Source organism: Coregonus clupeaformis, chromosome 19 (assembly GCF_020615455.1).
Source record: "Coregonus clupeaformis isolate EN_2021a chromosome 19, ASM2061545v1, whole genome shotgun sequence".
Taxonomy (NCBI): domain Eukaryota; kingdom Metazoa; phylum Chordata; class Actinopteri; order Salmoniformes; family Salmonidae; genus Coregonus; species Coregonus clupeaformis.
Genome location: NC_059210.1, coordinates 48,008,253 through 48,035,303, shown reverse-complemented (window position 1 = coordinate 48,035,303; position 27,051 = coordinate 48,008,253). Strand labels below are relative to the sequence as shown.

General features: G+C 43.9%; 1 protein-coding gene across 2 annotated transcripts in view; it reads left to right on the top strand.

Annotated features, from left to right (window-relative positions):
* The window catches only part of LOC121532198 (low-density lipoprotein receptor class A domain-containing protein 3-like), a 133,953-nt gene that overhangs the window by 65,184 nt on the left and 41,718 nt on the right, over positions 1-27,051 (top strand). Inside the window, exons 3-4 of one of the 2 annotated variants that reach the window (XM_041837981.2) lie at positions 20,281-20,406; positions 21,335-21,466. In XM_041837981.2, the coding sequence (XP_041693915.1) occupies positions 20,281-20,406; positions 21,335-21,466 (258 nt within the window). Of the gene's footprint in view, positions 1-20,280; positions 20,407-21,331; positions 21,467-27,051 lie in introns of both variants that reach the window. The other variant, XM_041837979.2, reaches the window with a different exon arrangement.

Below are 27,051 nucleotides of genomic sequence, written 5' to 3'. Positions count from 1 at the left end.
CCCTCCTCTCTCTCCCACCTCCAGGTGGGTTTACCCCCTCTCTCCCCTCTGATGATTGGTGAGTGTAAGGCAGGGAAACAAAGGTTTGATTTCAATTAAGGAATACAGTGGCTTGTGAAAGTATTCACCCCCCTTGGCATTTTTCCTATTTTGTTGCCTTACAACCTGGAATTAAAATTGATTTTTTGGGGGGTTTGTATAAAATAATTTAAATGTACACACCACTCTGAAGATGCAAACTATTTTTTTATTGTGAAACAAACAAGAAATAAGACAAAAAAAAAACAGAACTTGAGCGTGCAAAACTATTCACCCCGCCAAAGTCAATACTTTGTAGAGCCACCTTTTGCAGCAATTACAGCTGCAAGTCTCTTGGGGTATGTCTCTATAAGCTTGGCACATCTAGCTACTGGGATTTTTGCCCATTCTTCAAAGCAAAACTGCTCCAGCTCCTTCAAGTTGGATGGGTTCCGCTGGTGTACAGCAATCTTTAAGTCATACCACAGATTCTCAATTGGATTGAGGTCTGAGCTTTGACTAGGCCATTCCAAGACATTTAAATGTTTCCCCTTAAACCACTCAAGTGTTGCTTTAGCAGTATGCTTAGGGTCATTGTCCTGCTGGAAGGTGAACCTGAGTCCCAGTCTCAAATCTCTGGAAGACTGAAACAGGTTTCCCTCAAGAATTTCCCTATATTTAGTTTGCCTGCCGGGGCATTCCAAGGTGTCTTCGTTTGGGCACATACGGAACAGGAGTTGATATAGCGGGAGACATCAGAAGCCAAGGTGGGCCACCAGTATTTTTGTGGGAGAGAATGTAGGGTGCACGTCATGCCGGAGTGCCCTGCCGTAAGGGTGGTGTGTGCCCAGATCAGCAGGCGGTCACGGACCCTGGTGGGTACATACACGCGCCCCGTAGGGGCGTTGGCAGGTGCTGGGTCCTCCTGAGCCGCCAGGCGGATGTCTTCGTCCACATCCCAAACGACAGGTGCCACGATGAGAGACGGTGGCAGGATCCCACAGATCCTTCCTTTCTCCGGTGTTGGGCATCCTGGAGAGTGCGTCGGCTTTCACATTCTGGGATCCTGGGCGGTAGGACAGAATAAACTGAAAGCGAGTAAGAAATTGGGCCCACCTGGCTTGACGAGAGTTAATCCATTTCGCTGCCCGTATGTGCTCCAAATTACGATGGTCAGTGAGAATCCAGAATGGATGGACTGCGCCCTCCAGCCAGTATCTCCATTCTTCCAGATCGAGGACCACCGACAACAGCTCCCTGTCTCCAACTCCATAGTTCCTCTCTGCGGGGGTAAGCTTTTTCGAGAAAAGGCAACAGGGATACATTTTCTCTGGCTTACCTTGCCGCTGAGAGAGGACCCCACCCACGCCCTCCTCAGATGCGTCCACCTCCAGGATGAAAGGACGAGCTGGATCTGGGTGTTTTTAGGAGGGGCGCTGTGGTGAACCTCTCCTTCAGCCTCTTCATGTCGTCGTTTTCCCGTCATAGCGCTCCGGCATGGTGAAGGGTCCCTCAGACGTTTGTGATAGCCCGGGAGAAGGTGGACTGGGTGAACTTGCCGCTCCTTGAGGTGGAACTGGAGCGATGGTCAGTTTATGCAGCATTGGGAGCACTTCCTGCATGGCGGCGTTCAGCTGGGAAATCTGCTGCTGGTGCTGGTCGAGGCGCTGGGAAACTCCAGGAGGATTACCTGCTGCATCCATTTTCGTGAGAGGTGTGTGATTCTGTGACGAGTACTGAGGATACGAAGAGGTAGGACGCAGACGCAGGAATCAACAATATAAAGGTTTACTTAACACTGAGCAAGAGAACAACAAAGAGCGAGTACACGACAAGACACTAACAATCACACACAACACAACACTAAACAGTCCAGGGCTATATAGGGGTGGTGACGATGAGGTGCGGGTGCGCTGGAGGTGATTTAAGGTGCGTTGGGTTTCCATTCCAGTGTTGCCGAGGTGGTGCGCTCAGACCGGTGGCTCAGTAGACCGGCGAATCAGAGCGCCGGAGGGGAGCAACGGGAGGAGACTTGACATTAGGTTAGACTTGGTTCTGTCAGGTGTTTTCACCTCACCACTGCACTGATGCTTACGTGCAGTAATTAATCATAATAATAATAGTAATAACACATTTAATTTGTATAGTGCTTTTCATTACAGTGTTATGTCAAAGCTTTACATAGGCAAAACATTAATAATGATGATAAAATAAAAAAATACATTAAAAACATCATACATTTAGAATCAAAGCAGGAAATAGTAGGCTAGGTGCTAAAATGACTTTCCAGGTTAGGACTATAACAAAGACAGTCTGTAGAAATTTGAAATACTGAAAGATTTGTTTTTAGAAGCAATGTGCACAGGCATAAAAGGCAAGGGAGCAGAAGGCTCAGTCCCACATAGTACGGAGACTTGAAGTAGTGGTGAGTTGCTGGAGCGGAGAGTGAGAGGTGGCTCATTAATAGAAATTAGGTTGCTGATGTAGGTGGGACTCAATCCATTCAAGGCTTCAAACACTAGGAAGAGGATTTTAAAGTCAATCCTATAGTTGACCGGTAGCCAGTGGAGTTCAGCAAGGATGGGGGTGTCCCCTGTAGCTCAGTTGGTAGAGCATGGCGCTTGCAACGCCAGGGTTGTGGGTTCGTTTCCCACGGGGGGCCAGTATGAAAATGTATGCACTCACTAACTAAGTAAGTCACTCTGGATAAGAGCGTCTGCTAAATGACTAAAATGTCAAATGTGATGTGGGCTGAATTATTGGTCCTGGTCAGGACTCTGGTAGCACTATTCTGGAGAAGTTGTAGATGAGAGGACAGATGGATGGCTTGACCATCAATTGTAGGGCAGATGTTTCCAGCACAGGTAACCTGCTTGGGTGTCCCAATAAGTATAACCTCAGTCTTGCTGTTGTTCAGCTGGAGGACGTTATTGTTCATCCATGCCCTGATGTCATCTAGGCAGCTGCCATGTTTTGCTAGGGCTGAGATGGTGTCCGGTGTGGTTTTAATATATACTTGGCACTGGAAGTTGATGTTATAGTCTTGGAGGATTTGGCCGAGAGGGAGCATGTAGATTAGGATCAGAATAGGCCCCAGCACTGAGGGACTCCGCATGTGACTGCAGACTCCTCTGATCTGGACTCTCCAATCATAATGTATTGCTTCCTATTGGAGAGGTAGGAGGAGAACCAGTGTAGAGCTGTTCCAGAGACTGCAGTGTGCTCTCTGAGACGCCACGGGAGGATATTATGGTCAACCGTGTCAAAAGCAGCACTGATATCTAAGAGGAGGAGGAGGCTAGGCGATCCAGAATCTGCAGCCATCAGTAGGTCATTGGTAACTTTCACCAGAGCTGTTTCACTGCTGTGCAAGGGCTGGAAGCCAGTCTGGAAAACTTTGTACAGCTGATTTGAAGACAGATGGGATTGAAGCTGGTTTGCAACCACTTTCTCCAGTACTTTTTATAGGAAGGGGAGGTTGGAGATGGGCCTGTAGTTGGATAGGATGTCCTGGTCAAGGTTGGGTTTCTTCAGTAAGGGGGTGACTGCAGCTGTTTTGAAGAGTGATGGTACCTCCCCGGTCAGTAGGGACTTGCTGATGAGGGTAATGACAAACTGAAGAAGGCTAGATGAGCAGGTTTTCAGTAGGGATGTAGGGATAGGGTCAAGGGAGCAAGTGGTGACCTTCATTTGAAAGATGATTGACTGCACAACAGTGGATATGACTTCTGTGAATTTTCTTGAGGGGAGGGGCAGTCTGGGTTGGGGGCTCAGGAGGTGGGGTGCAGGTCATCTTAGAGGCCATGATGTTTGTTCAGATGGTGTCCAACTTACTGTTCAAAAATTCTGAGAAGCGATTCCACTGCTCAGATGAGGCTGCAGGAGGGCATGAGTTTGCAGGGTTGAGAAGGCGGTTGATGGTTGAGAACAGGGTTCTGGGATTATCTTTGTTGTTTTCAATCGTGGTAGAGTTGAAGGCTGATCATGCTGCTTTTAGGGCAGCAGAGTAGCTTGCTTGGTGGTCTTTATAGGCCAGTAGATGGACAGTGAGGCCATCCTTCCTCCAACACCTCTCAAACGTACGTCCATGAGTCTTCATTCTGCGCAGTTAATAATAATAATAATAATTAGTCATTTAGCAGACGCTCTTATCCAGAGCGATTTACAGGAGCAATTAGGGTTAAGTGCCTTGCTCAAGGGCACCGACAGATTTTTCACCTAATCGGCTCGGGGATTAGAACCAGCGACCTTTCGGTTACTGGCACAACGCTCTTACCCACTAAGCTACCTGCCGCCCAGTTCATCAGTGAACCAGGGTGAAGAGCGTTGGAAGGTTACTTTTTGTGTTTTTTCGGGAGCAAATATGTTTATGGTTGTACTCAGAATGCTCATACAGGTTGACCATGTCATCGAGGGCAGTCAAACTTAAAGGTGAGCTGGATGTGTTCCAGAATGAGGGATGGGTTGTTTCGTTAGGTTGCAGAATGTAATGGTCCTCTTTGGGCGGTGGAGAGGAGAGAGAGCAGTCAGAGACAGTGTCACAGCCATATAATTAGGTCAGCCATGTTGGTCAGGTAGTTGGTGAACCATGGTTTGCCAGTGCTGTGATAAGATATTGTGTAAAACAATGCATGTGAAGAATGTATCTGCACTATATGTGTGTTAGCTAGCCAGCCAGTTTTATAGAAATTATTCCATTAATTTGTCAAATTAACAGCCAATATGCCAACATTCCATTCAAACAATGCAGTCAATCCACATCCATACATTGACTGAAATCAGTTGATGATAGGACTTAGATAAGTTGTAAATGCAACAAGTACTGATATTGTCTCATATAATTGCACTCACAGCTTTCCAAGAAAACAAAATATGAGACAATTATGGTCTGTTTACATATTTTAGAGGCTATTTATACAGAACATGTGTATAAAACCTGTATAAACTGTATTTATAATTATATGACAATATTTTTAGTTGAGTATAATTCCATCACATGCCTTACTTTTATTTTCCTGCATAAGTAAAAGCAATGCATTACCTATGCCTCTACTGCCATTCATTCCAAATTGACTGGTTTTGGATTTTCTCCCTGACCAAGATGGCTGCCATTTTTCCCCATTATGGAACTTTGAGGGTTTATGATATATCCCCTCTAGTAATTTAATAGGACCTATATGGTCACAGCCTTGTGGTCAGATATGCCAAGTTCGTGGCCATCTCCAGTGATAATGAGGTCTGTGTGTACATGGTTGTGGGAGGGGACTTTAACATGTTGCACAAGGTTTAGACAGTTCTGCAGAAATGGTGTCCTTTATCATCCAACTCCGCTGGGCATGTTGTACTGCTCTCATTGCGAGTGCACACAAAAACTTAACTTTGATAATTAGTCTCCTACCACCTCGTCGTCCTCGCCGTCTGCATATTTTCCAGAGGAGCCCATATTGGAAGAGGCTGTTCTTAAACTCCTTACACAGGGTTGTTTTAATCTGTGCAAATCTTCTGAGAAATCCTGAATGAAGGTTGCTGCCATTTCTGAATCTTTTGGTCCAGCCTTTCGTCCAGTAGATGGTAGATGAGATTAGGATCTAGGAAGATCTAGCTAGGCTGTTATTTGAATCAACACAATTTGCTAGTTGAGTGGAGAGGTTGGAGAAGTAGCCAAATATGTTAACTCATTTAATCTTGATGATGAAAAACAAAAAGTGATTCCTGTGTTCCTAAAAACAAATAGTTATGGATAATTTTGCAGGAGTAAACTACCAAGGCTGCCTCTAGGCGCTATGGCAACCATGGAACTCCTTCGTAGGATAACATTTTAATTGATGCTGAAACAAAGTGAATGGGTTCACATTAAGTTATTCTAATTGACGCTGAAGCAGAGTGAATACATTGGTATAAAATTACCTTATAGCTCTCCCTACTCCATTGTGGGAGCATTTAGTTGTTATTGTCGCTCTCCTTCTGGGCCCCAGTCTGAGACACGCACACACACACAATGCCTGAGACGCCAGGGCGTAGGTGGGCCGTAATATCCTGCAATAAATGGTTGTGTGACCTGATATCTCCAGTGACTGCTCCTCCAAATCTCCAGCAAATCCCTCCCTACTCTATTAGAGGCATTGTAGCTGGCCCTCTGAGTGGGGAGTAGGAGAGGAGAACTTCATTACAGCTGCTGGGCCTGCAGCTGGGGCTGATATACACAGATCCCTAATGTCTAGGGCTATGCTGTCGGCATAGATTGGGCTTTACAATCATTTACAAAAATACAAATTACAAAAAAATAAAAATAAACAAGAAGTAAGGATCTTTAAAAAGAACTTGCAGTGTTTTGTGTTGGGGGTTGTCCACGCTAATAGACCTTTTATAGAAGTATACTACAAAAGTATGTGGACACCCTTTCAAATTAGTGGATTTGGCTATTTCAGCCACACCCGTTGCTGACAGGTGTATACAATCGAGCACACAGCCATGCAATCTCCATAGAAAACATTGGCAGTAGAATGGCCCGTACTGAAGAGCTCAATGACTTTCAACATGGCACCGTCATAGGATGCCACCTTTTCAACAAGTCTGTTCGTCAAATTTCTGCCCTACTAGAGCTGCAACTGTAAGTGCTGTTATTGTGAAGTGGAAACTTCTAGGAGCAACAACGGCTAAGCTGTGAAGTGGTAGGCCACACAAGCTCACAGAACGGGACCGCCGAGTGCTGAAGTGCATAGCGCAACACTCACTACCGAGTTCCAAGCTGCCTCTGGAAGCAACGTCAGCACAATAACTGTTCGTCCGGAGCTTCATGAAATTGGTTTCCATGGCCCGAGCAGCCGCACACAAACCTAAGATCACCATGCACAATGCCAAGCGTCGGCTGGAGTGGTGTAAAGCTCACTGCTATTGGACTCTGGAGCAGTGGAAACACGTTCTCTGGAGTGATGAATCACGCTTCACCATCTGGCAGTCTGGGTTTGGCAGATGCCAGGAGAACGCTACCTGCCCCAATGCATAGTGCCAATTGTAAAGTTTGGTGGAGGAGGAATAATGGTCTGAGGCTGTTTTTCATGTTTCGGGCTAGGCCCCTTAGTTCCAGTGAAGGGAAATCTTAATGCTACAGCATACAATGACATTCTAGATGAAATTGTGCTTCCAACTTTATGGCAACAGTTTGGGGAAGGCCCTTTCCTGTTTCAGCATGACAATGCCCCGGTGCACAAAGCGAGGTCCATACAGAAATGGTTTGTCGAGATCGGTGTGGAAGAACTTGACTGGCCTGCACAGAGCCCTGACCTCAACCCCATTGAACACCTTTGGGATGATTTGGAACGCCGACTGCGAGCCAGGCCTAATCGCCCAACATCAGTGCCCAACCTCACTAATGCTCTTGTGGCTGAATGGAAGCAAGTCCCCGCAGCAATATTCCAACATCTAGCGGAAAGTCTTCTTAGAAGAGTGTACAGTCGTGGTCAAAAGTTTTGAGAATGACACAAGTATTGGTCTTCACAAAGTTTGCTGCTTCGAGCTCTTTGGCATCAACTCAACTCGCCGTGTTTGGAGGAGGAGGAATGCTGCCTATGACCCCAAGAACACCATCCCCACCGTCAAACATGGAGGTGGAAACATTATGCTTTGGGGGTGTTTTTCTGCTAAGGGGACAGGACAACTTCACCGCATCAAAGGGACGATGGACGGGGCCATGTACTGTCAAATCTTGGGTGAGAACCTCCTTCCCTCAGCCAGGGCATTGAAAATGGGTCGTGGATGGGTATTCCAGCATGACAATGACCCAAAACACACGGCCAAGGCAACACAGGAGTGGCTCAAGAAGAAGCACATTAAGGTCCTGGAGTGGCCTAGCCAGTCTCCAGACCTTAATCCCATAGAAAATCTGTGAAGGGAGCTGAAGGTTCGAGTTGCCAAACGTCAGCCTCAAAACCTTAATGACTTGGAGAAGATCTGCAAAGAGGAGTGGAACAAAATCCCTCCTGAGATGTGTGCAAACCTGGTGGCCAACTACAAGAAATGTCTGACTTCTGTGATTGCCAACAAGGGTTTTGCCACCAAGTACTAAGTCATGTTTTGCAGAGGGGTCAAATACTTATTTCCCTCATTAAAATGCAAATCAATTTATAACATTTTTGACATGCGTTTTTCTGGATTTTTTTGTTGTTATTCTGTCTCTCACTGTTCAAATAAACCTACCATTAAAATTATAGACTGATCATGTCTTTGTCAGTGGGCAAACGTACAAAATCAGCAGGGGATCAAATACTTTTTTCCCTCACTGTATGCATATGCATACACTGACAATGTATAAACTCACATAATCAAGCTTTATTTATACAGCACATTTCAGACATGGAATGCAACACAATGTGCTTTACAGGAAAAAAATTATAAAAACAATGAAAATAAATACTGAAATATTTACTACACAACAAATATTTTAAAAAGAAAGAATAACAATCAAAACTGAACGACTCAAAAGCACCCTAAGGAAAGCGAAAAAGGTGTTTCGGTCCCCCTCAGGTTCTCTGGCAGGCTATTCCAGAGGCATGGTAACTAAAGGCTGCCTCTCCATGCCTCTTGGTCCTAGGCTTTGGGATTGTTAAAAGGCCAGTGCCAGAGGACCTGAGGGACCTACTGGTTACATAACTTAAAAGCATGTCTGACATGTATTGGGGTGCACAATTATGGATTGATTTAATAACCAATAGAATAATCTTAAAATGAATTCTAAAACTCACAGGCAGCCAGTGCAGAGACCTTATAACCGGTGTAATGTGTATGGCTGGTCTTAGTCAGTACCCGTGCTGCAGCGTTCTGTATGTTTTGTAGTTGACCAATGGCTTTCTCGGGTAGACCATACAGGAGAGTGTTACAGTAGTCAAGCCTGCTTTTAATAAAAGCATGGATGAGTCTCTCGGTGGAAGAACTTGACTGGCCAGATTGTCTCTCCGTGCTTTGGCTCAACAACAATAACTACCTCGGTCTTGTCTTGATTTAGCTGGAGGAAGTTGTGAGCCATCCAAATATTTAAATCACTAATACAGTCTAATAATTTATCCGTGGAGCTAAACTCCTCTGGTGACACAGAAATGTAAAGTTGTGTATCGTCTGCGTAGCAGTGAAAATCAATGCGGTGCTTTCTGATAACGCTGCCAAGGGGTAACATATATATATATATATATATATATATATATATATATATATATATATATATATATATATATATATATATATATATATATATATATATATAAACTGATTAGTACCGGACCCAAAATCTAACCTTGTGGAATACCACATGTGATACGAGAGGCCAACCCACCTCTCTAGTCTGTCCAGAAGGACATAATGTTAAACAGTGTCAAATGCAGCACTTAAATCCAAGAATACAAGGACAGAGAGCTGTTTGGCATCTGTTTTGGCTCTAAGATTATTTACCACTTTAACTAAGGCTGTCTCTGTGCTGTGGTGGGCCCAAAAACCAGATTTGAAAGTGCCTGTGAACAGGGAGTGATTAACAATAGCTTGCACTTCTTCAGATATGCAATTAAAAACTGTTGAAGAAGGTGGTGGGGAGAGGATCAAGAAGGCAGGTAGAAGTCTTAAGTTGTGATATCACTTTCCTGAGCATGTCTGTGTCAACCAGGGAAAATAAATCCATAATGACTTTGCGTGGTAGGCTAGGGCACAGATCATCAAACTTCTCATCAGGTCTTGCTTGACTGATACCCAGCCTAATGTTTGTCATCTTATCTCTGAAATATGCCGCAAACTCATCACATTTTGATGTGGAGGACAGTTCACATAGGTTTGCGGAGGTAGGAATTATCAGCCCATCAATGGTTGAGAAGAGCACTCTAGAATTATTCTGATTTATTAGTGATCAAGTTAAATGAGCCCGTCTGGCATTTCTAATTGCCTTGTTATATATGCCAAGTTGCTCTCTCAGAATATCATAATGGACCTGCAACTTTGACTTTCTCCACTTCCGCTCTGCATTTCTGCAATTTCTCTTTAATTTATTAGTTTCCTCACTCTCGAATAACATCTGTGATTGCTTTATGCCTCTCTCCCATGTCAATATGCCTTGCCTATTGCTGTTCCAGTTAGTTCGTATTATAAAATTTCACTGTAGAGCCCCAAGTCCCTCTCAAACTGCCTCAAATAGCTCCTTTGTTCCACCCCCCATACACGCGAGACCAGCTCAATCGGTGCCTCCAGTGATGCTATATCTGCTTGGTGACCTAAACTGGGATATGCTTAACACCCCGGCCATCCTACAATCCAAACTAGATGCCCTCAATCTCACACATATTATCAAGGAACCTACCAGGTACAACCCTAAATCCGTAAACATGGGCACCCTCATAGATATCATCCTGACTAACTTACCCTCTAAATACACCTCTGCTGTCTTCAACCAGGATCTCAGCAATCACTGCCTTATTGCCTGCTTGTGTAAGGGGTCCGCGGTCAAACGACCAACCCTCATCGCTGTCAAATGCTCCCTAAAACACTTTAGCGAGCAGGCCTTCCTAATTGACCTGGCCCAGGTATCCTGGATGGATATCGATCTCATTCCATCAGTAGAGGGTGCCTGGTTGTTCTTTAAATGTGCTTTCCTCTCAATATTAAATAAACATGCCCCATTCAAATAATTCAGAACTAAGAACAGATATAGCCGCTGGTTCTCCTCAGACTTGACTGCCCTTGACCAGCACAAAAACATCCTGTGGCGTACTGCATTAGCATCGAATAGCCCCCGTGAGTTAGGAAAGCAAAGGCTAGCTTTTTCAAACAGAAATTTGCATCCTGTAGCACTAACTCCAAAAAGTTTTGGGACACTGTAAAGTCCATGGAAAATAAGAGCACCTCCTCCCAGCTGCCCACTGCACTGAGGCTAGGAAACACTATCACCACCGATAAATCTACAATAATCGAGAATTTCAACAAGCATTTTGCTATGGCTGGCCATGCTTTCCACCTGGCTACCACTACCCCGGCCACCAGCTCTGCACCCTCCGCTGCAACTTGCCCATGCTCTAGATCCAAACTGTTACAGACCTATATCCATCCTGCCCTGCCTTTCGAAAGTTTTTGAAAGCCAAGTTAACAAACAGATCACCGACCATTTCGAATCCCACCGTACCTTCTCCACTATGAAATCCGGTTTCCGAGCTGGTCATGGGTGCACCTCAGCCACGCTCAAGGTCCTAAACAATATTATAACCGCGATCGATAAAAGACAGTACTGTGCAGCCATCTTCCTCGACCTGGCCAAGGCTTTCGACTCTGTCAACCACCGCATTCTTATTGGCAGACTAAATAGCCTTGGTTTCTCAAATGACTGCCTCGCCTGGTTCACCAACTACTTCTCAGATAGAGTTCAATGTGTCAAATCAGAGGGCCTGTTGTCTGGACCTATGGCAGTCTCTATGGGGGTGCCACAGGGTTCAATTCTCGGGACGACTCTTTTCTCTGTGTATATCAATGATGTCGCTCTTGCTGCTGGTGACTCTCTCAGATCCACCGCTACGCAGACGACACCATTTTGTATACATCTGGCCCTTCATTGGACACTGTGTTAACAAATCTCAAAACGAGCTTCAATGCCATACAACACTCCTTCCGTAGCCTCCAACTGCTCTTAAACACTAGTAAAACTAAATGCATGCTCTTCAATCGAACACTGCTGGCACCCACCCACCCGACTAGAATCACTACTCTCGACGGGTCTGACCTAGAGTATGTGGACAACTACAAATACCTAGGTGTCTGGTTAGACTGTAAACTCTCCTTCCAGACTCACCTTAAGCATCTCTAATCTATAAGGCTTCCTATTTCGCAACAAAGCCTCCTTCACTCATGCTGCCAAACATGTCCTCGTAAAACGGACTATCCTACTGATCCTTGACTTTGGCGATGTCATTTACAAAATAGCCTCCAACACTCTACTCAGCAAATTGGATGTAGTATATCACAGTGCCATCCGTTTTGTCACCAATGCCCCATATACTACCCACCATTGTAACCTGTACGCTCTCGTTGGCTGGCCCTCACTACATATTTGTCGCCAAACTCACTGGCTCCAGGTCATCTATAAATCACTGCTGGGCAAATCCCCGCCTTATCTTAGCTCCTTGGTCACCATAGCAACACCCACCCGTAGTATGCACTCCAGCAGGTATATCTCACTGGTCATCCCCAAAGCCAACACCTCCTTTGGCCGCCATTCCTTCCAGTTCTCTGCTGCCAATGACTGGAACGAACTGCAAAAATCTCTGAAGCTGGAGACTCTTATCTCCCTCACTAACTTTAAACATCAGTTGTCAGAACACCTTACCGATCACTGCACCTGTACACAGCCCATCTGAAATTAGCCCAGCCAACTACCTTATCCCCATATTGTTCTTTATTTTGCTAATTTGCACCCCAGTATCTCTATTTCTACATCATCTCTTGCACATCTATCATTCCAGTATTAATACTAAATTGTAATTATTTTGCACTATGGCCTATTTATTGCCTTACCTCCATAACTTGCTACATTTGCACACACTGTATATATTTTTTTCTGTTGTATTTAAAATAAAATAAAAAGTTTTACCCCATATGTAACTCTGTGTTGTTGTTTTTATCGCACTGCTTTGCTTTATCTTGGCCAGGTCGCAGTTGTAAATGAGAACTTGTTCTCAACTGGCTTACCTGGTTAAATAAAGGTGAAATAAAATATCCATGTTTGGATGTGGCCTTTTTCAACTTTACTGGAGCTATGGCATCAATGGTTGCCCTTAATTTGCTGTTAAAGTTATTAACTAAATCATCACAAGAGGAAGGCAGTGTAAAATATGTAGCAACTTCAGAGGTAAGATAGTGTTTCTATGGGCAACAAGGTAGTAAAAAATACACAGTGGTGATTAGGGCTGTGGCGGTCACGAAATTTCGTTAGCTGTTGATTGTCAAGCAAATAACTGTTGGTCTCACAGTAATTGACCGTTAATGAACATTAACACATTTAGCATCTCCTGGCTTCCACACATAGCCTACAAGCCATTTAAAAAAAGTATAATAAATCCATTGTCATGACTCTCATGTGATGGTCCCACATGAGAAGCCCAAGATCAGAATACAGAGAAGCAACAGTCTACAGATCTCTCTCTCTCTCTCTCTCTCCCGTGGTCAGTTTTATGATGTGGGGGGTTTAATGACCCCTCGCGCCTTTCCTAAATGGTTTGCAACAAACGACTCCTTGTTGGTCTTTAGTATTGGCGATCTGAATATCTCTGTGTTACAGGGACAGATTGCTGCCAAAACCTTTTTCTCCAAAAGATTGGACATTGGAACGTTATTTCTGATATCTAAGTGGTTGGAATGGTTGGTGGGGATCTAAAGAATAATCATGTCATATTGTTTATTGTTTTGTGATGTCATTAAGGATGGTATTACTAAATAACTGTATCTCTGGAAGTATACACATTTCAGTTATCAGGTTTGCATCTACTGTAGGTCCTGATGTGGCTATGCCAAATGGCTGTGGGCTACACTAGTTCATTTAGCAGACAATATTAGCTTGTAATTCCATGGCATTATTTTATATTATTTTATAGTATGAATAATACAATTGAACAAAGCTGAATAAAATATAAATATTTTCTCCAAACGATTTGACAGAGTGCGCTATTATCTGTTGAGCGGTTAACAAAGAAATAGCCTTCATTTCTCAGAACAAGAATAGACTGACGAGTTTCAGAAGAAAGTTATTTGTTTCTGGACATTTTGAACCTGTAATCCGAACTCACAATTGCTGATGCTCCAGATACTCAACTAGTCTCAAGAAGGCCAGTTTTATTGCTTCTTTAATCAGAGTTTTCAGCTGTGCTAACATAATTGCAAAATGGTTTTCTAATGATCAATTAGCCTTTTAAAATGATACACTTGGATTAGCAAACACAACGATCCATTGGAACACAGGACTGATGGTTGCTGATAATGGGCCTCTGTAGATATTCCATAAAGAATCAGCCGTTTCCAGCTACAATAGCCATTTACAACATTAACAATGTCTACACTGTATTTCTGATCAATTTGATGTTATTTTAATGGACCAAAAAAATTATAATATTGAAAACAAGGACAGTTGTAGGTGACCCCAAACTTTTGAACGGTAGTGTATATGTGTTGTAAATGTATGTGCAGCCAGAGAAGAGAGGAAAAGAGAAAAGGGGCTGACTGGACCTGGCTCTCATAGTTGAGATTAACCCCCAGCCTTAATGAAGGGGGCAAGGAGGGGAGGAGAGGTGGGAGAGAAGGAGGATGGTGAGAGAAGAAGAAAGAGAGGAGGTAGAGATATACAAAGGACACAGGGAGGGAGAGCGAGAAAGAGGGAGAGATGAGAATATATAGAGGCAGAAAAAGTAGGGGGTGTAAAAAAATGAGTGGCCATCAGTAAATCCCAGAGGGGAAGGCTTTGCCCTCTCTGTGCAGGAATCCATCTCCTACTGGCTGTGTTTGGCCATGATCCTTTCAGCTCCACCACAATGCCTCTCTCTGTGTGTGTGTGTGTGTGTGTGTGTGTGTGTGTGTGTGTGTGTGTGTGTGTGTGTGTGTGCGCAACGGGCTTGTTTCTCTCTCTCTTTTTCGCTGCATCTCTCCCTTGGCCCCTCCATGTCTTTCCTGGGCCAGTAGGAGTGTGGCGCTTATGAGCAGTCTGTGTCATAGAGGAGAGGCCAGAGAGGATTGTGGGGCTTACAGAGGGAGTGTGTGGCTTTATTTCTGTTGTTACAGCTCTGTCTCAGACACACTCCTTGTACAGCACAGAGGAGAGGAGACTCTATTTCAACATTAAAGGAACACATTTCTATTATTATAGATATTGATCATCACAAATACATCAGGAGAGAATAATAAGAACTAAGAGGAGGAACGGAGAGGAGAACATAAGAGGAGAGGCGGGGAGAGGAGGAGTGCAGAGTTTTGGGAAGTATAATGGGTCGGTGTCAGGTGCAGCCCAGACACTTAATGGATGACTGATCAATGGGCTTCTATAATTAATACCACAGACCAGGATGAAATATTGATTAAGGCCTTGCCATCTTTCTTTCTTCCGCTCTCTATTCTCACTTTCTCTCTCTCTCTCCTTCCCTCTCTCTGTTTCTCTCTCTCTTTCAACTTCAGATTAAACCCCCTCTCTGCCCCTCAGACAGTCCCACTCCAGCAAAACGGCTTCCCTGAAATCTACAAAAGAATAAGAAATGATGCCGTGCTGTTGTCGAGCACACATTGTTGGACGCACTGACTTGAAACAATGCTATTAGGAGATGAAAATTGCAACCAAGTCGTTACCGGCGAGATCTATCGCTGCACTGTACAACACTCATTCTCAACACCATGTAGCCTGTATCTATCCCCATCTGGCTTCCCATCCGTTAACAAAGACAGCTTTCTAAAGGAAGATGCATTCGACATGATGTTTTCATATTTGATATTGCACACACTTTTCTTGACAGAAGGTTGCATATAGTGCCTTGACAGTTTATGACGTAGACTGATCGAAACGTTGTCATTTTCAATCATTGCAAAGGCATACAGTGTCCGGGAGTCACTGCTCCCTTCTACACATGTAATATCACCTGAACGTTGCTGGCCTGGGCGTGATTGAAAAGTTCCATTAACGTTCCTGGGCCAAGAGAGAGCAAGTCTGAAGGCTGCTCTTTAGGGCCAACCTACTGTACATTGTTCTCCCTCAGATGTTTATTGTATTGTACAGCGTCAGACTGGGCCAGGACTCTGAAGGGGCCAGATTGATTAGTTTGATTTCCCAACCTCCTAGCAGACTGCCTCTGTCTCTGCCTGCCCACCTTGCTTTCACCCAGACTCCATTACCCATCGATTTTTCTTCCCTCACAAACACAAACGCAAAGGCAAGGTCAGAGAGTATCCTTTCAACTCCTCAGCCTTTTCCTCCCTCACTCACTCACTCACTCACTCACTCACTCACTCACTCACTCACTATCTCTCTCTCTTTGTTCTCTCTCTCGCTCTCTATCTCTCTATTTTATTTTATTCCCCTCCACTCCCTGTCACTCCTCACTCTTGTTCATGCATGCTCGTCACGACCTGGTCTACCTGTGCTCAGAGACTTATTTTCTTATGGCGCGAGGGAGAGAAGGAAGGAAGGAGGGGGTGAGGGGGGATATGCGGAGGGGGAAGGAAAATAAGGAGGTAAAGTATTGGCTGGGGAAGGAGAGGAGAAGGGAGGAGGGATGCTGTTAGGAAAAGTATTTAATTAAAGCTAAAACTATCAGGCGCTTCGCTGCTTAGATGCTTGGAAGTTTTATGGCAATTAAGAATGTTCTCTAGTATAAGGTTTAGGAAGGATTTGAAAGGAAAAGCACTCACCCATGAAGTCTGTGTGTGGGTGCGTGTGTGTGTGTGTGCCTTTGCGCCAGGGGCGTCAATTGGCAGGGAAAGATGGCTGTAGTAGATGGCTTGGGCTAGGTACTGTAACTGCTGTTTGACTTGACATGAAACTAAACTAGAGTTTTAATCCCGGTGCTTAGCTAGTGCATAGCAGTGTTATTACCACAGGTGGACTCCAATCAAGTTGTATTAACATCTCAAGGATGATCAATGGAAACAGGATGCACCTGAGCTCAATTTCGAGTCTCATAGCAAAGGGTCTGAATACTTATGTAATGTGGAAAAAGTCTAGGGGTCTGAATACTTTCCGATTTCACTTTAAATGAAGCTACAGCAACAAGGTAATAATGTCTGGAGTCAATTTAGCTTGTTTTTTGCTGTTCTCCAAATTGCATTTGATAGTTTTTAAATTGTGTAGAAATGCTGTAAATAAGCTTCAATTTTATTTTCCTGCTGGTATTAGCCTTACCTGACTGCAGGCGCATTCGTTTTAATTTGTGCTGCTAAACTGAACACCCCCACTGACTTTGAAAGCCAATCAACACAAAAAAATTAAACTGGAAGGGGAAAAACTTGGCCCAGAATTAGAGAAGTTCAACTAAGAGGGAGCGCATGGTGGGAGAGTGGCGAGAGGGAGCGAGTGGGAGAGGTTGAAGGACAATGCTCTGGAAAGGAAACAAGGAAGTACTTACATTTAGAGAGGTGGAGAGTAAGTGATTCCAGGCAACAAAACAAAGAGAACACCTTCACGGAGGAATAAACAAGGGACATTTAATAACAGGGTCTGAGTTTTTATTTTGTGAAGTCTCTCCCCTCTCCGCTCCCCCTCTTTTACCCAAAACTATGTAGCTTCTCTAATTAACTTTGATTGTTTTTTATGTCCTGAGAGCTGAGCTCTGCTCTGCCTGTGAAGGACAAGGTGACCCCAAACAGATGTGAATGCAGCTATAAGCACATTAACTTCCCCCCTCCACACCCTTCCACTCACCCCCCCCCCAATCCAGTTTCTGTGCGACCGCCTTGAAATTACCATTAATGCGACTTTTTCAACTAATTCTGACAATGTAAGCTTGGATCGGACAGTGGCTGTGGGAGAAGGAGGAAAGGTAGCAATGACAGGGCGCATCTCCCGGACCAGGGGTGCATCTCAGCAGTCTTAAATGGCTTCCTTTCCTCGTCTCCTGTCCTTCGTATGAGTAGATGATGAAGGAAAGGAGCAGACAAGGAGTAGTGGATTGAGACTTGAGATCCATGTAGCCACCTCGTACCCACAAACCATTCTCATCTTGAATTCTCACTTTCTTAGGAGGCCAAAATAAATGTAAGGAAGACATGATACGTGAGAAACAGACGGCAACATGTTTAGATTGTTTTCTACAGAAAAGTGAGGGCGAGTGAATGAAAATGTATTTTTTCTCCCCAGAGTTTAATGAATGTGATATACCATCCATGCAGAATGGGCTTTAAGCACTCAGGGCCTCCACTGTGGCTGTAAACAATGGCGGTACACACACAAACATGCACACAAACACATGCACACACACACACACACGCAGACTAGATGCTCCAGTTTTGAGGAATTGCATTTCAGCAAGGAGAGGAGAGAGTATGCGGGTGCTCTGCGTACCCCTCCTTCTTCCACACATAATCGCTGCAGCTTGAAAGAGCTCATAAATCAGCCTACCACAATGGATTGTTGGGGGAGAAATATGTGCCCCTGGCATTTTACATGGTGCGGTGCCAAGCCATGGACAATAATAATTATCCTTGTTATTCAAAGTGGAGAAAACACATGGGAGATGTTTGGGTGTTGGCTGGCTCAGAGATATGCTGTGTACCCACTCACTACACCCCTTTCCTGTGTCAGTGTTTCAGAGGGTTGAGGCCTTGCTTTGTAATGCTGGGTTTTATTAGAGCCGCCTGTTATGTATGCAGTGTCTGAGCCCACATATGGGTGGCTAACTGGTTACTGGTGGTTGCTAAACTGACTGCTTAGTTGACTATGCCACCTACTTGCTCTCGTATGAGTTGAATTACTTAGACAGAAAGTTAGATCTCTTCCTATAGCGTCTGAGTTACTAATCTTTTGTGTTGCATACATTTTCCAGAGGGAATTAAACTTTAAATGTGGGATAAATGGTAAAGCACAGATTAAGAAGTAGAAGTTCTGAAGGATAAGTGTTTAGAAAAATGTTTCATGTTTTCAGCTCTCTCTCTCTCTCTCTCTTACTAAATAGAAACCCGACGAGCTGACTATTCTGCGTTGTTAGTTGCACATCAACTGCCACCCTACCGCCGGGTGGCCTTATTACTCAACACAATGCAACACACTTGTTCCCTTTTCACTCCTCATATCTAGCTTTAACCCAGCTTTGGTCGAACGAGCATCATCTGTCTCTCTCTCTCTCTCTCTCTCTCTCTCTCTCTCTCTCTCTCTCTCTCTCTCTCTCTCTCTGTCTCTCTCTCTGTCTCTCTCTCTCTGTCTCTCTCTCTCTCTCTCGCGCTCTCTCTCTCTGTCTCTCTCTCTCTCTCGCTCTCTCTCTCTCTCTCTGTGTCTCTCTCTCTCTCTGTCTCTCTCTCTCTCTCTGCTCTCTCTCTCTCTCTGTCTCTCTCTCTCTCTCTGTCTCTCTCTCTCTCTCTCTCTGTGTCTCTCTCTCTGTCTCTCTCTCTCTCTGACTGTCTCTCTCTCTGTCTTTCTCTCTGTCTCCCTCCCCCCCTGATAGTCTATTTCTAATCTAGATAATGCTCTCAGAGGTGCTTTGATTTGCACTGCAAGCGTGTCCCACTCATCTTGCCGTAGCAGGTTTGGGTCACACTATGGGACGGACTCCATGGGTCTCTGCAAATCCAATGCACTTCTCAAAACGCCTATCCAGGCCCTGGAAACTAATTATCTGCTCTGGACTGAAAATCTGTATCAGTAACCTAGGTCTTTCTGGTTTGACTTCTCTCCACACGTCTCCCTGTCTGTCTTCTGCCTGATGTAGCTACTTTCTCCACAGTGTTTTCCTCCTCCAGAGAGGGGAGATCAATGTCTCTAAAGCAGGCAGATGAAGTTAGGTGCTGCTGGGGTTAAACAGGGCTGGGTGATAGGGGTGGAGGCTCGTCAATCTCCTGGCTATCCACTGAGATCTGTGCTCTGGCCCTCCCTCCGTCTACCCTCTGTTAGACTGATCGATGGTGGATCTTTACTAACGCTCCCCTCCACTATTTGTTCTCTCTTTGTCTCAGTCTGCTTTCTGTCTGCTCTCCTTCCTAACTGTTTTCTATTCTGTTTCCAACCAGTAGCTCTTAAGCTGAGGGGGTAGGTCTATAGATAAAGTGCAAAGAAGTACTGCAGGACAAGTAGAACTGATAAATTCACTGACCTTTAGTATAACAGAACTACATTTGTAACATTTTATTAGAACTGCACCATTGCCAGAATAACAATAAGAAGGATCCCTTAAGGCCATGAATGAAATGCTAGCAGCATCCTGTAATATACACTGGTTGTCTGGTAGGGCCCACATAACACATCCCTCTATCCCTACCATGCTCCTCCTGCCTCTCACTCCTTCTCCCCCCTCTCCCTGTCCTGTTCTTCATCTCTCTCTCTTCTTCCTTCCCTCCCTTTCTCTCCCTCTCCTCTCCATCTCTCTCCCTCTGTCCTTCCCTTCTTCTCATTCTTTCTTCTTTCTCTATCTCTTTCTCTCTCTTATTCCCACAGCTCAACTCTATTATGAGACACTTAAAACTGCAGCATCATTCATCCATATACATTTCTGCCATCATCCTAATAACAGACCCTTCTCCCCCTCCTCTACGTCGCGCTCTACCCCTCTCCTCTCCTCCCCACAGCCAAGATAAAGTCCAAGTGTGCTCCGACGTTCTTCGCCTGTGCCAACGGGATCCACTGTATCATCGGGCGGTTCCGTTGCAATGGCTTCAGTGACTGTCCTGACGGGAGCGACGAGAAGGATTGCAGTGAGTATCCCACAGCAACCACCTCCCATCCCATAATAACCCTGGCAACCACACCCCATCATGACCTTAATGTACAGTATGTCATGGAAACCACTCTCTATTTAGCCACATACTGTATTTAAACTCTGGTTGGTCTTCTGGACCTACTGTATGATCAGTGCAACTTGTCCTCTTGTTAGCAGACACCTTAGCACTCTACAGGGATAGGGGATAATTTGGGAGGCAGCTTTAGCTGTAGTATAGAGTAGTGGTGGATTTGGGAGTGGGCTCACGTGGCTCCCTCCCTCTGTTCCTGTTTCTCTCCATCTCAGCAGAGCAGCTTCTAACGAGCCAATCACTCTCCATCGTCAGAGACACTGTGCCTAGCCTGCAGGCCCCCACGCTGACATACATCTAATCTAGCCATTTAAATGGAACTGCGCTCCCTCCGTGTGCTCTGTGCTGTGAACGCCGCGCTCTGAGAACCGACCGCTACGTCTCTACTGCCTAATTGTCTGGATCTTCTTACAAGATAATTCCGCCTCATTCTGCCCAGGCTTGGAACAAAGGCCAAGCAGCACAAGCGTGCAAAGAGGAATCAGAAGTGTTCTGAGGTCTCTCATGCTAGTTGGATTTTTGTATCTAATCAAAAACCCAGATTTAATGGTTTTACTGTATCTCTCGATGCGGTGTGATGCATACATTTTTTTCATTACTTCCCTCTTGATATTTCTCTGATAAATTGTTAAATTGGACCGTGTTAAAGGTTTTAGATTGATGTTTGAGGTTTCTATAGTTTTTTTTGGTTTCTTCCACTTCAGTTTAAGGAGCTGGTGGTTATAAAAACGAAACAAAAGAATGCCTACAGTTTGTTTATCACATACCTAACCCCTGACCTCTAACCCCTGACATCCAACTCCTGACCTGTGTGGTGGTCCTCTCACAGCAGGTAACCCGCTGGTGTGTCTGGAGGCCCGCTTCAAGTGTCGTAACGGGCACTGTGTGGACCGCAGTTTCCTGTGTAACGGACAGGACAACTGTCAGGACAACAGTGACGAGGAACACTGTCTCACCACCGCAGGTAAGGAGCTACACACTACATAGTAACTACCCGCTAGCTACATGCTAGCTACACGCTAGCTATACACTAACATGGCTACATGCTAATGGTTTCACAGTCACAAGGCACCATTATACTAGCATCCAACAGTGCTCACTAGGATTCAATACTTTGCTACCACTTGCAATCCAAGCCAACTTTGTAAACTTTAAGTCAGAAACAAGAAGATAGCTTGTTGTTCCTACAGAGGAAGTTGACATGCACATGTGCCTCCATACACATCTGCCAGACCTCCGTGGCCATCCTGATATAGGCCAGAATCCGGATCCATCGGGTGGGAACCGTGTGGAGGTCTGCTATCAAGACAGAATACAGCACAGCAGAGAGGAGAAGCTCAGGGTTTATTATCCCTCTGTGCTGAGGAAGAGGAGGGGGAAATTAAACTGCATAACACACACACCCACAGGCATACACACACACAATCTATGTCGTTGCCCCCCCCCCTGACTTTGCCTCTCTAGAATAAGAGCAGAGGTGCTGCAGACGACAGATAAGGCACACAATATCAGCGTTAAGCCACCTGGACTCATCCCACACTCCCTCTTCCTCTCTACACTCCCCATCTCCTGTAGTTAGAATGCTGTTTGGGTTACCTGCCTCTGAGGTGTCTGATAATTACATCTAGCCTGCTCTCAGCGTTTTATCCTTCCCTTGTTTTATTCCTGCAATCTGATTTAGTCCATTTGGCACTGTTAGACAGCCACAGAGGATGGCCGCTATGTTGTTTATCTATGTATTTATTGGGTAACGGGTTTTTAATTTTTTGGAAGGGGAAGTGACAAAGTGGCAAACAATGCAATGTAGCAATATAAAATAGTGATGAGGGAAAAAATCGATACAGTTACAAATCTCAATATTATTTTGGATGATATTATATTGATACTTTGACTCCATGTATTGATTTGTAAAAAATAAAAAGTGGGAGCATTTATTTAATTTTTTGCAACGTATTGTTAAGGGTTTATCATAGTCCAAAACGTGTACACGTATGCACAGCAGTGTCCTAGAATATTGGACCGTTGGTTTTCATACTTTTTAGAATTCTTAGCGCAGATCAAACAATTTCTTCAACGGTCAACACATTCAAATGAATAGAGGATGCATACCGGAGACGCGTTGGTTGGGAATTGTGGGGAGGTGCGCGTTCAGGCTGCGCTTCCCCTGCAGATGGTGGTCTCAGAGCTGCGGAGTGATTTCACAATGGGATGCCGGACTATCGCTTATCTGTATCTGCAGACTATGATTTACACTTTCACCAGCGCTACTCGGCTATACCTGCGCCAAAACTCAGGTATTTTACATCCTATAGCTTTTTCTTCATCTAAAAAAAATTAATGTGAGCCAACATGTTTTCAGCACTTTTATTTCCATGACTGATCAAAACTATTTTTCTCTTGTCTCTCTACAGCACACCAGGCTGGTCTCATAGACTAGACGTAACATAGTAAATGAGAATTCGGGACACTCAAATTAGTATGAAATGATAAGTTTGGTATGGTTACATAAGACAGAAGGTTACTTAAGGTAAAAACGAAAGGCAGGTGGATGGGTGGGCGTATAATGCGAACGTCTAGCCACCCAAAGGTTGCTTGTTCGAATCTCATCACGGACAACTTTAGTATTTTAGCTAATTAGCAACTTTGCAACTACTTACTACTTTTTAGATACTTTGCAACTACTTAGCTTTTTAGCTAACCCTTCCCCTAACCTTAACCTTTTTAGCTAACCCTTCCCTAACCTTAACCTTTTTAGCTAACCCTTCCCCTAACCTTAAACCTTGAACCTAACTCCTAACTCCTAACCCCTAAACCTTACCCCTAGCCTAACTAACGTTAGCCAGAAAAAATTTGAATTCATACGTATAAGCAAATTCATAACATATTGTATGTTAAAGTTTTGGCTTTGATACCGGCAATGCCTTTCAGATATAAAGAAAAGTTGGAAAACAAGTTGGCAGTATAGTAAAGTTGGCGGAAAAATGTCTTGCGATGTAATCTAGGAAGTGCATGGGAAGATAGAGAGAGAGAATAGAGAGCGATAGAAACAATTGGAATAAAAGGCATGAGAGGTTAGAAGAGAGGCTAAGGGGGATTGGAGATCAATTCAAGGAGAGGGATAGTGCGAGTGAGTGATGCTGGAGTTGAGATAGAGAGAGGTAGAGTGAAATGGGAGCCAGAAGAGGGGAATTGAATAGATAGAAGTGAGTGAGAGGGATAGTAAGAGCGAGAGACAGGGAGAGAGGGATAACAGTAGTCTGGAGTCGAGCCCTGAGGCAGAGAGAGGGAGGGGGAGGGCTCTGTAATTCAGGAAGCAGAAATAACATTAAAGCCCATTCGGCAAAGCAGCGTTTCCTTTTCCTCACAAATCTGTATTTGGGTGCACGGTGTTGGGGGCGGTGTGTGTTTGACCGCCCTCTGCCTCGTCACAGCAGGAGAAGAGCCCGGGGGCACAGACGTCCCTGACACACACACACAAACACACTGGGGACCAGAGAAACACTCTGCATACCTAAGCACCAAACACATACACACACACTAAAGCAATAATACACCCAGTATAACTCCCTGACCTTCAGCAGTCTAAAGTTTGTGAATTTGAAATAATGTGATACATGCAGAGAGCTGTGGATGAAGTGTTCTCTGTTAGATGGAAAATTGGAGAGTGTCTTAACAGTAATATTAATTCACAGAATGGAGGAACGTTAGTTCAAATCTGCTAAGAAGGGACATTCTTTCAAAGTATAGCCATTTAATTGTTTTAGTAGACTAATGACACAGTGTGTTAGGCATGATGACGCTGGAGTGAGTCATCCTCAAATCTGATGAGAGAGAGAGAGTTAAAGGAGGCTTTGATGGTTGGGAAAGCTTTCAACTGGCTTTGTGGATTTCTGAAGACATGGCATGCTTTGTCTGATTACCACCATCAAAGGCTTTTGTTTTGGCACGCTCTGTGTGTGTGTGTTTGAATAGTCAACACCCCCCTTCATAGTAAACTGTAGACATTCAACAACATAAACATTTTCAAATAGAGATTGTCATAAAATATTTACATTCCAAACAATATCCAGGAATTCAGAAATGCAGTGGGGATTATGCTAGTGTCTTCATGTAGGGTATAGCACACAGGCTCAGAAAACATCTTCATTATTGCTCCCATTCACATCCACTTTCTACCAAAGCTCTGTTTCATGTCCCCAGTCCCAAACCTTACTCCTATTTCAGCATCCAAGGAGCATTTGAATACAGATGTCAAATCAAATCAAATTAAAGTTTATTGGTCACATACACAGTTTAGCAAATGTTATAGCAGGTGCAGCGAAATGTTTGTTACTTGCGCCTAACAATGCAGTAAAATGCAAACAAGTACACAAATAATATTTTTTTTTAAGAAAAAAAATGTCGGAACGAATCCAATTAACAAACCAATTAGCACTGTAACAGTAATCCAAATGCAATCTATACGTTTCTACAAATAATAATAAATAATATATACTAGGAATTATATGTACAGCAGTAGATATATTAGAGTGAGCTATGTCAAGAATCCAGTATATAAATAAATATGTGGTGTGTATAAACAGTGTAACTAAAATACAATGTACAACATTAGAACGAGCTATGTCGAGAATACATTATTTAAATACACAGTACAAAACCCCATGGCAAAATTGATAGAATTGCAGGAAATTATCTTCCGGACCTGTGTGAATGGTGTGTATAGACAGTATAGACAGTATGTGAATAGAAAAGTTATGTATAGCAGTAGTGATATAGGATGTCATGACTAGAATACAGCATATACATATAAAGTGGGTAAAACAGTATGTAAACATTAGTAAAGTGACCAGTGTTCAATGACTCTATGTACTGTACACAGGGCAGCCATATCTAAGGTGCAGGGTACACAGCAAATTTGAAAGTGTTAATTTAACACCAGGCGTGTTAATTTTAATACTCGTCCAGTGTTTATATAGGGCCACTCAGTGTTAATTTAACACTTTTGGTAGTGTTCATATTGAAACACTCTCTGAGTGTTAAGATATAACACTTCAGGTGTTGTTCAAATGACCCATTGGAGTGTTTTTTCAACACACATCCTGTGTTTATATAGGGCCACTCAAAATGTCAGATCAACTTTGACAACAACTTTGTCATAAACTCCATCAAACACAGTGAATGCATGGTAATGTTCACTGAAATTATCAGTATGCAACTTGTCCAGCAATAGGTATACAATATTGTCAACCACAATGATCTTAGTTATTTTACAAAAGACTGGCATTTTATGCTCCATCTTACTGCAAACTAACAGTCCCTCTCTGTACTCTGTGCCATCCATCTTAACCCAGCTGGTAGAGTAAATGGCTTTCTGCATAGAGACCTGAAGTGACACTGCCAACTCCTCACCACCATTAAAATCACTCAGGGGAAATGCTTTCATCATTCCATACTCAGTATGTCGCAATGGTGATCTCCCAGTGATGGCCTATAGCAAATTGGTGTTTTTTGGCAAGGGACTTAGTAATGTTCTTGAAGTTTTTGAGGGTGTTCTTAAAGAGTTTGTGCTTTGCCTCAAACCTCATGCTCCACATATGTAATAATGGACCGATTTGTCTTATGCATGCTGTGTAATGTATCATAAAGTGATGTTTGGGTATCAAGTTTTTATGTGGGTACAACTGTTTGAAAAGTGTGTGGTGTTCAATTATCAAATGATTCAGATACAAAGTCATGCCCTGGCTAAGAAAAGGGGAAAAAACAATGTTGATTATTTGCAGTAAGAGGAGCAGCAAATTCCAGTTTTCATTTCCTGGTGGAACAACATCACCCAAAATCAAGGGAACGTTTCTCACAAGACACAGAGTTTGAATAGAATTAAGTGCTATGCTATTTCCACTGTAGTCAAACGAGTAGATTCTAGAGAGAAGCACACGTTTCGAAATAAAATGTTCAGAGACCTATTCAAACAGAACTTGAGCGTGCATAACTATTCACCCCCCCAAAGTCAATACTTTGTAGAGCCACCTTTTGCAGCAATTACAGCTGCAAGTCTCTTGGGATATGTCTCTATAAGCTTGGCACATCTAGCTACTGGGATTTTTGCCCATTCTTCAAGGCAAAACTGCTCCAGCTCCTTCAAGTTTGATGGGTTCCGCTGGTGTACAGCAATCTTTAAGTCATACCACAGATTCTCAATTGGATTGAGGTCTGGGCTTTGACTAGGCCATTCCAAGACATTTAAATGTTTCCCCTTAAACCACTCAAGTGTTGCTTTAGTAGTATGCTTAGGGTCATTGTCCTGCTGGAAGGTGAACCTCTGTCCCAGTCTCAAATCTCTGGAAGACTGAAACATGTTTCCCTCAAGAATTTCCCTGTATTTAGCGCCATCCATCATTCCTTCAATTCTGACCAGTTTCCCAGTCCCTGCCAATGAAAAACATCCCCACAGCATGATACATGTTCTCGGGGTGATGAGAGGTGTTGGGTTTGTGCCAGAGATAGCGTTTTCCTTGATGGCCAAACAGCTCAATTTTAGTCTCATCTGAC